The following is a 12,496-nucleotide window of genomic DNA, read 5'->3' as shown; positions in this document are numbered from 1 at the left end:
GAACCTCTGAATAGAGTTTGGCGCACTGAAAGGGGCTGAATAATTTTGCACACCCACTTTTTCGTTTTTTATTTGTTCAAAAAAGTTTAAAATATCCAATAAAGTGTGTTACAACTTATGATTGTGTCCCGCTTATTGTTGATGCTTCACAAGAAATTACAGTTTTATATCATTATGTTTGAAGTCTGAAATTTGGCAAAAGGTCACAAAGTTCAAGGGGGCCAAATAGTTTCGCAAGCCACTGTAGTTGCTTTCCCTTACTATAGACTATTCAGTTACTAACTCAGTTACTTTTTGGAAAAAGTAGTGAGTATTCATAACCAATTACTTTTTTTCAAGGTAACATGCCCAACACTGCTCATGGAGGATGTTTCTGAAAACGTATGTATAAGTTTTGCCATTGAATGAGATGAGTGGGATTTGGATAAAGATAAGAGGCAGCACATGCTAGCAGCAATTGAAGAGACGAGGGGAGCAAGCAACCCACTGCCCCTTCACACAAAAAAGCTTTATAACGGCAGAATTATTCTTAAAACAATACGGCAACCGCTACACATGCCGCACATTAGTTATCTAGCAGCTGTAGAGTGGAAAGAGTCTTTTATGGGGAAGTCTTTTTTACAGGCCAGGCTAAGCCAACATAGCGCACACAATAAATCAGTGCAATCATCCTTTTCGCACTCCGCCACTGAAGAGGAGTTATAAACACAGATTAGTAATGTGTTCTTTTGGTTCCCGCCATTGTTGCTTAGCTTAGATTCTGGACTTTGTCTTGGCGTGGATCATCATAGTGACGCTGAAACGGTTTTAAAGGTCTGAGCGTGGACGATTGGGTTCCCCCGACTCTTTTAAGTTCATCAACACCAGAGGTGTCAGACATGTGGCCTGTGGGCTGGACCAAGGGATTGAATCCGACTTGTGAGAAAACGCTGAGAGAAGTGCATGATAAAAATGATCTTCAGGTTTAAATATGTCCACTTGATGTCACCAATCCCAGTTGCCACTTGCAAAGCAACTGGAGCTGTATTTCTTTCTCTCTCAATCTCTTAATTATTCTCTTCTCTTTTTTCACTGTGTTTTTTTCTCTTTCTTTTTTTCCATTTCTCTCTTTCTCTCTCTCCTGCTCTCTTTCTTTCTCTTTCTCTCTGGTTCCTTTCTTTCTCTTTTTTTCTCCCTTTCATTTTTTTTCTCTTCCTTCCTGCCTTTCTGTATCTCTCTCTTTCTTTATTTGTTTATTTTTGTCTCTCCGTGTCTTTCTTCATCCCTTTCTTTATTTCTTTACTTCTTTGTTTTTTCTTTATTCCTCTCCCTCTCTCTTGAGGTCTCTCTTTCTGTCTCATCTCTCTCTCTATCTGTTTTTCCACTGTGTGTTTATTTCTATTTCTCTCTGTTTCTCTGTCTTGTATCTTCCTCTTTTTTTCCCTTTGCCTTTCCTTTTCTTGTTTTTTCTTTCTTTTCTCTCTCAGTGTTTTTCTCTCTCTATTTTTCCTCCCTCTTTCGCTCTCTTTCTCTCTTTCTAACCATATTTCTTTCTCTCTCTTTCTTTTTTTTATTTTCTCCACTTTCTGTTTTCTCTCTCTCAGTTTTTCTTCCTATTTCTTTCATTCTCTTTAATCCCTGAATCTGTCCCCCGTGATTTTTTTTTTCTTCTATGAGGCCCCAGACCTAAAATCCACCAGTTAACTTTTAACCCCTTACTTATGGGAAAAGTTATATATGTGCAAGGTGAAATAGATATTACAAATGTATGTTTTTACCCTCTGATTAATGATCCTAAAAGGGGAAAAAATTAAAGCGGTTACAGGTTAGCCCAAAGAAAAACATCAGTAGCGCACGAGCCAGTTGAAAGTTTATATCATCAGTGATGGTAGAGTAATTGCATTAGAAAAAAGAGAGAACAAAATCAGAGTTAACATATAATGTTTTGCACACTGAATGCATTGTATTTAATTAGTAATTAAAACTAAAATCTTAAAGCTGTCATTTAAAAATCGCCTTACCATGATTTTTGCTCACAATACAGTATGCCGAAATGGTAATTAAAAAAAATAAGCTGGATGTTTTTTGCGAAAAATTATGACGTATCAACGGAAAAAAAGGTAGCCGGTAATTGTAATTGACGAAAAAACATACAAACAGAATTTACAAGAAAATACAGTGTGAATTTTGAAATAAAGTTAGCATTTTTGATATTTGCCTCCTGTGCCCAGAAGCCAATTCCCCAAGTGTTTTCATGGTGAGTTTGTTGTCGTCCTGATCAGTTTTAAGGCAACTATTAAATGGGCCATTGTGTAATATTTAGCACCTCATAGACAGAAAATAAATTAACTTCAGTCATAGAAAAAAGAAAAATCATGATTTTAATAGTAAGCTATCATAAAAGAAATACATTTAAAAAAATATTGGTAGGTTAAGATATTTGTGTTTATTTCATGCAACATAAGACTCATCTAGAGGGAGCTGACATGTTTATCTGCCATCTTGCTGCTACAGGTACCCTCAAAAACTAAAAAGGCTAGATTAAAAAAAAAAGAAAAGTAAAATGGTGCAGTTTAGTCACTTTAAGTCTCCATAGTATTATCTTCCTTCTGCCTTTTTGCACTCAGTTTGCACTACATAATAGAATGACATTTAATGGTCAATTATTCCACACCTTTAGGTAACATGATAAGTTGGCGCTCCCTGTTGTGGTCTACAGGTTTTAATTACATAAAACTAGGGTTTGGAAAAAAAAACATATGTGATAAACAATTTATTGCCACATTGTAAACCACTTTATAAACAATCAAACAATAATAACAAGCAGAATGTGGAACCAAGACTTAATTTTCCCAATGTGTAGGAAAAAGTAAGAACACTTAGCGCCCGCGTCAGTGCCAAACTGGCCTCCAAGGCGCTCAGCGTTCGCACTCGTTAAGCGTTTATACTGCAATTAGAAGCATTTGCAGGGACAAAGCATTACCCTGCCTTTTGCAGCCTCTTTTTGAAACACATATTCAAGTTGCGAGCAAGAGTAAATACCAACAAAGTAAAACTTGGGTCTGTCGTGGCTCTTTGATGAACGGCGTGCAGCAAGATTGCTGAAAATCAGCAGCCGAGACGACCCGTTTAAAAAAATAGAATAAAAAAAAAAGAGAGACACAAGTTCATACATTTTACTCCTGCTTGGATTTCAGCATTTTTGGAAGACATGGGGAAATAAAATACACATCCGCTAATTGTTACGCAAAAGAACAGCCAACTATGGTTTCATATTTTGAAAAAAAAATAAAAAAAATAAAATAAAAAAATGGCTGGTTGCATTAGACAGACGTAAAAAACTTTTGGGTAAAAGGTGAATTGTCTCACAAGGCTCTTTTGCCTTTTTTCCCAAAGGGATAGTTTGGTTGTAAAAAAAATGTTTCTTTAAGAGAATTAAAAAAAAAAAAAAAAAAAATATATATATATATATATATATATAAATAATAAGAAAAAAAAAATATGAACTATCATGTAAAAATCTTTTTTTTTTACATACTCATTGGTTGAGAACTTGCACGTATTTGACTTAGGGGCCGGTCACACAGCCGTTTGCGGCTGAATTACGGCTAAAATTTTGCGGGTTTTTTTTGCCCGTGGTTGCCCGGGATGGAAAATGCGCAAAATTGGCCAACCCGCTGTTCATCGGTGGTATGCCCGCAAAACAGACGCCGGCGACTGTTCCGCTTCCTCATCGCGTCATTTCTGCGTCATTTTCTCGTGTGGACCACGGGTATAAAAGCTCCCGAGCCGGTGTTGTGCTCAAATACGACTCCTACGCAACACCCCCACCCCCTCGCGTGAACGCGCATTCTGCTGCGTTCGCTTTTGTTGTAAGCGTGCATTGACGTTGGTGACTTTTTCATCCGCGTTAACAAACGCATTTTGTAGAATACGATCGCACTTTATTGTTTAAATAAACGCGTTATATAGACTAGGATCTCCCAATTGTTATAATTAGCTCGCTTTATAGTTTTAATAAGCGTTTTATATAGAATACGATCGCTTTCGTTGGAAGTGCAGCAGAATGCGCATTCACGCGAGGGGGGGGGAGGATTTACCGTTCGATTACGTTCACAACAAAAACAAAGACGGAATGGTTTAAGTTGTATTACATTTCCAACAAATGCAAGACGAAGTGGTTTTGGTTACCGTATTTTCCGCACTATAAGGCGCACCTAAAAGTCTTATTTTTTTTCAAAAGCTGACCATGCGCCTTATAACACAGTGCGCCTTATATATGGCTCAATATTAAATTCGCAAGGTCTCGCAACTACGAGAAACAGCCGCCGACTTCATTTTTCGCGCTGTGCATACTGGGAAATATTAAACGATTGGTAGTTGCCGGGGCTCGTGTTGTATTTGTTTACTAAGTGGCAAAATGGCTACCCCATTAAACTGCTTAATTCATATTCAACAAATACAGTATTTGTCTGAATCCAGGGTTATGACTGGTGAAGATGTAAAGCACAATTTACCTTAAACAAACGCAGAATTATTCAGAATGTCACGTTTGAGAGAGAGAGAGAGCGAGAGAGAGAGAGAGAGAGCGAGATTCTCTTTCATACGTGCATTTGTATAAGAAAATGGCTCCTGTTAAGAGACACGCGTACAATGCCGAGTTTAAAATCAAAGCGATCAGTCACGCAGCACAACACGGCAATAGAGCGGCAGCGAGAGAGTTAAACTTAAATGAATCGATGGTACGGAAGTGGAGAAAGGATGAAGATAAGCTCCGCCAAGTAAGGAAAACTCAACAAAGTTTCCGTGGCAATAAAGCAAGATGGCCAGAGTTAGAGGAGACACTTGAACAGTGGGTTGTTCAACAAAGAGCGGCAAGCAGAAGTGTCAATACGATAACTATACGTATGAAGGCAACAGCGCTGGCACAAAAACACCGGACGTGTTGGATGGCCCATTCACTGAGATATGGTCAATTCGAACACAGCAGAAGAAGAATTCGAGGGATTCGTCGATGAGGAGCTTATAGAGTGATCTTTGTTTTTCTTTTGTGTGTTTACGTTTTACATTTTACAGTTATTATGTTATTGCTTTGCACTCGTTGTTTTTGCACATTACGAGTGTCACTTTATTGCGATTGCACTAACGTTTCATTTAAAATAACAGTATCAGACGTTTTTTTCTTTGCGTGTTGACTAAATGGACAAAAAATAAAATGTTATGTCGATGTTGTTCAAAGATGTTAAAGATGTGTCACGAAAATGCTTTACCTCAGAGAAAATAATAAAACGGCTGTTTATTTATTTTGGGAGTGAATGGAGTTGTGGAAAGCTTGGTTGTTAATAAAGTTTGACCTTTTTGAATGCTTTGTTGACATTCCCTTGAGCGTGGCAACATCTAGAGGTTGCATAAAGTAACTACATTCTCTACTGTAGTCAAGTCGTCACATTTATTTACCTTAAATAGCCCTTAATCCCAAAAATGTCTCGAAGGACTGCACAGGATTACAATTACAAAATTGCACAATTACCTGATCTTAAACCAGCATGCACTTATAGCGCCTTATAATGGGGTGCGTCTTATGTATGGCATAAGTTTTAAAATATATCATTCATTGAAGGTGCGCCTTATAACATGGTGCGCCATATAGTGCGGAAAATACGGTATATGTTCGCCATTACATTCCCTAAAAGTGAGATAAAACGAGGTAAAAGTGGTTGTAGTAGCGAGGGGATGCAAATCTCGGCACCGGGCTGTAGAAATCATAACCGCACAAGACACAGTCCCGTGAAGATCAAGATTTCAAGCTATGGCATCATTTTTATTTTATTATCTTGAAAAGAAATGTCAAGAAATAAAAATGGATTAAGACGAGGTCACTACGCTGACGGGGATCCATGTTCACCCCCTTGACGTCTCGAGCACAACTGACGTGTGCTCGGCATTCGCGCTGTTTATACGCGGAGAAAGGCGTTTGACCGTCACACGCGTAACACGCTAATTTCACGTAATAACACCGCGATACAGGCGCAGAACATGCTATTACCATGCTCCACCCATGATTACCCGCTGAAATTTCCCGTCCTACCCATGTGTAACCACGCCCTGGCCGCGGCCAGAGCACGTCGTTCCGCGTCATTTCTGCGTCATTACCTCGTGTTGACCACGTGTGCGGCACGCGGTTTAACACGTGCTCAAACTTTTGAGCAGCTCAAAAGTTTTGAGCGCGGCCAACCACGTGAAAATTTCCGACCGCGAGTAAAGCACTGCTCTATCTCGTCTATATGGCGGTCTCAAAACGTCCAACAGCGCCCAACAGCATTTGCTTCACGGCCAGAAATTTCTGACCGTGGTTCAGCCTCAATACGCTCGTGAAAGGCTGTGTACCCGCGCTCTAAAGAATTGAGCAGCGCAAAATTTTTTCGCGCTGCCACCCGCGCGCGAATTTCCGACCTCGTGTTAAGCACCGCTGTATCTCGTCTGAATGGCGATCTCAATGCGTCCAATAGCGTCCGCCTCAAAGGCAGAAATTTCTGGCCGTGATTCAGCCGCAAATGTCTGTGTGACCGGCCCCTTAAGATGATACTCATCTAGAGGGAGTGGACATGATGGGCTGCCATCTTGCTACCAAGGCAACCTTTAAAGCCTGTCCTTTTTTCTTATTTTATTTATCTTGCACCCTATTTGTATTATCTTTTTCACAAAACGACAGAAAGCATTTAGAACATAGTAAAAAAATGTTCCACTGTAAGATACTCTTTGCTCATTTTAAGTATTATTTTGATCATTTTTTCCGCAGTTTTACTTATTTTTTAAAATTTCTTTTAATATTTTTTTCACTTTTTTCCAGCACATTTTTCCATTGCACAGCAACATCTATTGGTCTAATATTACACACTGTACCTACAAGAAAGGTACAGGATTACGCACAATTATAACGATACAATGACTATCTATCTATCCATCTATCTGTCTATCCGTCTATCCGTCTATCCGTCTATCCGTCTATCCATCTATCTATCTATCTACCTACCTACCTACCTACCTACCTACCTACCTACCTACCTACCTACCTACCTACCTACCTACCTACCTACCTACCTACCTACCTACCTACCTACCTACCTACCTACCTACCTACCTACCTACCCTGGTCATATCCCTCGAGAGGGGTGACTAACAGCAAGACAAACACATACAAAAACAAAAGAAAAGAAAAAATAAAATTAAAAAAAGGGAAAAAGTAGCAAACATTTTTTGGACCATGGCCAACCCAAATGCCCAAACACCCAAACAAGTTAAGTACCTCGGCACCCAAGTTGGTCATGCTTTTGTCCCTCCAAATGAAATGGGACACAAGAAAGCAGCCATGTCACTCGGGTCAGGGTGACACAACACACTCTTCTGCTCAACAGCAGGGCCCGACAGCTTTCACTGGTTTACCCCTGCCGCATCATACGGGTGCCCTGCCCATCCTTTAGAACGCATCAAAAATCCCACTAGCGTTTTTAGCACTCTTTTCCATTGCACAGCAACTTACAGCAACATCTAGTGGTCAAATATTACACACTGTACCTACAAGATAGGTACAGGATTACGCACAATTATAACGATACAATGACAAACATGAAAATTCACTTTGCACAGGCAATGCAGATGAACAAAGTACTGGCATTCTCCAAACATGACTGCTTTACATTGGCTGTTCGCATTTAGCCGATAAATATTTCTCCTCTTAGGGATGACTGTATCCATCTTAGGGATGACTGTATCCACGATGTTTGAAAAACCATGTTAAAGAGCTTTTTTTGTGATGAACACTGGTGTCTTGAACAGAAATCAAAAGTGCTTATATTTGGCACTGTTAGCAAAAACTACATCATAAAAAGTGTTTCACAACGGCAGGATTACGTAAAAACAACTTGGAAAACTTTCTGGGCGTTTTGCCATATGGACATATCTGACTTGAAACACCGAGGCCTCTAATGTCTATCTTTCAATCTAATTGCGCATAGATGGGAATTTCATTCTTTTGGTATTTCTTAAAGTTCCACTTGTAGAATTGTGAATCTTAGAGGATGTAAGGCAGCTGATTCAAAGTCAATCAAAACGGCTACCCTAATTCCCGTTAAAATCAGGGCAATTGAAGAGTGCACGGAGCTGAGAATAGACTGATTGGGGTCAGTGCATAATAAATAAAATTAGTAGATTTTGTGCAGGCTTGGGGAGTAACGGAATACATGGAACGGAAAAAATGATGTTGGCAAGCTATTTGGATTTATTTTCATTTTGTTTCTGTCGCATTTTATGTTAGTTTTGCCGGAGAGCAAAGAGATCAATGCCAGGAGAGAAAGCTTACCACGTGTAGTGAGTCATCATTTTATTCATATTTAGTTTCTTTTGTCTTTTATTCGCATATTTGGTATTGGAGTAATCCAAAAGTAATTGAAAGTAATCCCGTTAACGTAACCCTACCCTGTTCGTTGTATAGTATGTGCTTTAAAACAGTGGTGGGCAACCTTTTTTGTATCACAGACCTGTTTAATGTCCGACTATATTCTCGCGACTTGGCCCAATAATACCATTAAGACTATTGTATCAATCCCGATTTGCGTGAGTTGCGTGTGTTTATAGGCTACGAAATGGCTGCACCAATTTTCATGAAAATTTACACAGTAGTACTTTAGGTCTCTGGAAAAGTGCTTAGCTTGGTTTCATGTCAAGGCACCCCTTAAAATACAGGGATCAGAATGGAGATTTTCATTTTCAGCTGAAATAGCCAGGGTCCAGGGGCCGCAGGCCCCGGCCAGGTCCAGGGCGGAGCCCGGTGGGGGGCTCAGTGGGGCGAAGCCCCCCTGAAGCCAACAGCATTTATCTTATTTGCTATGTGAAAATTGCACTAGAATGAATTAAATCCAACAAAACAGAAACCATGTATTTTTTTCAGTTTTAAGATGTTTAAAACAATTGGGGGATTACAATGTTACAACCATCACCATTGTTGTTGTGTTTTGATGATGAAGATGGACCTTGTATTTAGCTACTAATCAACAATATATATGAAAATATATACATTAATAACCATTCATCATTAATTTGAAAATAGAATGCACAAACTGAACATGCTTAAAGAAAATACATGTCAGTCTGTGACAGTCTTCTCCAGCCATGACCACTTAAATTTATTCTTGATTCCTTTATCAATCTCGGAGACAAAAGCCTCGTCTTCTTTTCTTAGTATTTTCATATTTACTTTTTCAAACACTCATTTCACCGTTTGAAAAGACCGGAAGGAGCGCCATGTTTGAGAAAGCCAATGCTCTGAACAAAAGCTCCGCTGATTGGTTATCAGCGAACCTATCGACCAATGGTAGGAGTCGATCTATTTGTTGTGTGTTATAGATCTAATGCGCTGCACTTCTTTTTGCCGATTTTTCTCGCGATCTCTAACTGCTAACTTGGGGTGATGAAACAGTCACGTATCATACCTCACCCCCCCAAAATATTTTCTCATCGAATTTAGACGATTTACGGGAATGACCTTTAGGGTTCAAAAACAGCGGAAATCCGCGGATCCGCGGAAAATTCTGATCCCTAAAAATACCAACAAAATGGATAAACAACTGCTTGCATGTACAAGCGGCTTAGGGGCTGCATGCGGTCATAATGCTCTTTGGCACTCCCTAGTGGCTACCTTGCGATTTTTCAGCAGACCACAGCACCAACAACTTCACTCAAGTAGAATGAAGCCCGGCGACGCCAGGCCATTGTGCTTGTTATTAGTAATAACAAATATATTAATACAACCAAATCCACTGTGCAATCACTGGTCCACTCAGAATATAGATGACATAGTAAAATAACAATTTAATTTTATCTTACCCTTTGTTTTGACTGAACTCTTTCTCATAATCTTAACTGTGTTGTACAGCGTGAAACCGTGCGTAAAAATAGTATGATGATACCTTTTCCTTTGTCATCTACAATCCTAGTGGCTTAGGACTTAGGATTCAGTGCTATCACATCCACAAAGAGGTTTGATTCCTGTAGAATTCAATGCTGAGCAAATGAGGTCAGCAATATTTGTTGATTGAGTAATCATTGCTCAATTATGGTGATATACTACCAGTATAACGCACATAGTTTAAATAAATACAGTTTAAGCAAAACAGAAGGCAATTTTTATTCTACTGTGCTACCTGGTACCAAACGACCCATATCTCTGTACCGGTCCGCGGCTAAGTGGTTACCAGCCACAGCTTTAAAAGAACTTAAATTGGCACAGAAATCGATACATGGTATTGGTACTCCCACATCCTTTTTCCATTATATATGAAATGAAACTATTAATGCTTGTGTTATTGGTAGAAGTTGTTAAAAAGAGTTATCAGGTGCATTCTTCAATTCCTTGATCCATAGTTAGTTTACATATAGTACAGTGTCTGAAATAACGTCTGCCAGGGCGGCCGGGGCGTGCATCTTTTACATCAGGCGTACAATTTACACAACATCTCTGCCCGGGTGGCCGACAACTTTTTCAAGAAAGAAAAGAAAAATCTTCTGTTTTGATTAATTTATCTATTTATTTCAAATCAAACGTTTTCTTTATTCTGATTTCGAAGTCTTCGTTCGGTTTGGAAATTTCGGAATTACGGTTCGTTTGGGAATTTGCATACTCGGCAGCCGATCAGAAGCCTGCATCGAATAACTTCGTGCTTCCGGACTTTCCCGAGCATTATAACGTCGTGCATTTGCATATCATTTTCCAAAGCAGATGCACAAAGAACACAAGAAAAATGGATAAGTGGTTAGGAATCAAGCCAAATCCTCAGCCTCAGAAGAAATATTCGAAAGAAGCTGACAAAATGTATGACGCTACAAAACATAAACGTAAATTAAAAGTATCGTGGAAAGAGTTAACGTGGCTTGTAGCAGACGACGCAACGCAAAAATTGCATGAATGAAGATGAGTAAAAACAAGTACATACTGATGGCAGATGGAAAAAATCAATGTCATATCCATGCAAATAATGTTTTAAGCAGATATAATAAACTTAATTTTAAAGTGTTGTTCTGTTATATATTCTGATTATTAATCCCTAATACTTTGCAACAATGTTTTTTTTTTGCGATTAGTTGTCTTATTGTGTATGAAGTTGTGAAAAATGGGGCAGGCAACTTTATGGCTGAGCAGGCAACTTTTCAGAGTTGTCTGCCCTGGTGTTCCGTAACTTTTTGTCATGAGTTTCAGACTGATAGTATCAAAATCTGGTAATTTTGGTAGTTCTGGGGTGGCAGTAGCTCAGGAGTTGAAGTGCTCATCTTGAGACGAGAGGTCAGTTCCCGGCTCCTCTGAGTTAAATTAAATGTCAAAGTGTCCTTGGGCATGAGACGAAACCCCTAATGTCCCCGATAAGAGAGTAGGAGCCTTGCATGGCTGGCGCCGATATTGGTGTGTGCGTGTGTGAATAGCTAAGTGTGAAGCACAGTGTGAAGCGATTTGGGAGGTCTGCATTGACTCTAAAAGCGCTATGTGCGCCATTTGTAACATGAATGTAAATAAAAACTAACAATTACATCCAAATACTGACTTACCTGTAGCAAGTTGTAACTTCTCCGTTGGATTTAACGCAGGAGTACTTGGTGGTGGAAATGTTATCCGAGCATTCTTCAACGTCACTGTCATATTTTAGCAGGTTAACAAAATCACACACACTCAAAATAAATATTTGAAAGTGTCAGCCGGATGTTACCTGAAGAGGGCATCCTCCTTCGGGTGTGACCACGGTGAGGCTCTGGAGAGGAGTAACGTCCAGGTGAGGGCGGCGAGCAGGCTGCCAGCTTGCCCGAAGATCATGACGCTCTGTCGGGGCTACTGTCACCCAGCCACCCGGTCGTGGAATGAGCGTGGCGGCGTGGAGAGGGCCGTGGGTGGACAAAATCTGTCACGCAGACAGCCACGGACCCTCCCACTGGCCATGCGTACGTTGTGGACAAAAAAAGGCTCTCCTGTGGCGATTAATGGTGATTATTTTTCATGATTTGACTTTTTTTTTAACCATTATGGGTAAATTAAGGAATTGGGCTCTGCTGCCACCTAGGGGCTATTGATGTAAATTCAACAAAGGAACAAGCGCATTTCATGAGGTACTTTTGTGAGAACTACTTTGTGGAAAGATAATTTCTACGGAAATTATCAAGCAAACAACCGCTTGTGTTAAAACGAGAATCCGTAGGATACAGAAACAACATAATTACGCCATTTTGCTGACTCGTTTCGACGGCGTGTTTCCATTCTATGTGAATGTGACTGTATTTACACTTTTGTGAAGATTAAGGAACAGTCGAATATAAATTATGTAAAAAATGTTTTACAATATAACGCCCTATTCCCCCCCAATCATGATTCATATTTGGTTCATGTTATATACAGTTATAACAAACATACCTGCTTGAAAACAGTTTACGACCCTTTGCCACTTGTTGATTACAAAATGACAGTAATGCTATAACCAAT

At 39.6% G+C, this 12,496-nt stretch overlaps 1 protein-coding gene across 1 annotated transcript in view; it reads right to left on the bottom strand.

The window, feature by feature from the left end:
• Nucleotides 1–12,233, bottom strand: part of ccbe1 (collagen and calcium binding EGF domains 1) — a 43,521-nt gene extending 31,288 nt beyond the window's left edge. Inside the window, exons 1-2 of the mRNA XM_088356171.1 lie at nt 11,733–12,233; nt 11,575–11,658 (exon numbers count right to left, since the gene is read on the bottom strand). Of these exons, the coding sequence (XP_088212297.1) occupies nt 11,575–11,658; nt 11,733–11,836 (188 nt within the window). The 5' untranslated portion in view covers nt 11,837–12,233. The remainder of the gene's footprint in view (nt 1–11,574; nt 11,659–11,732) is intronic.
• Between the last annotated feature and the right edge of the window lie 263 nt (nt 12,234–12,496).

This window comes from Urocampus carinirostris, chromosome 16, assembly GCF_059441175.1.
Source record: "Urocampus carinirostris isolate Australia breed hairy pipefish chromosome 16, RoL_Ucar_1.0, whole genome shotgun sequence".
Classification (NCBI taxonomy): domain Eukaryota; kingdom Metazoa; phylum Chordata; class Actinopteri; order Syngnathiformes; family Syngnathidae; genus Urocampus; species Urocampus carinirostris.
The sequence above is the reverse complement of the archived record's forward strand: the minus strand, read 5'-3'. Positions and strand labels throughout refer to the sequence as shown.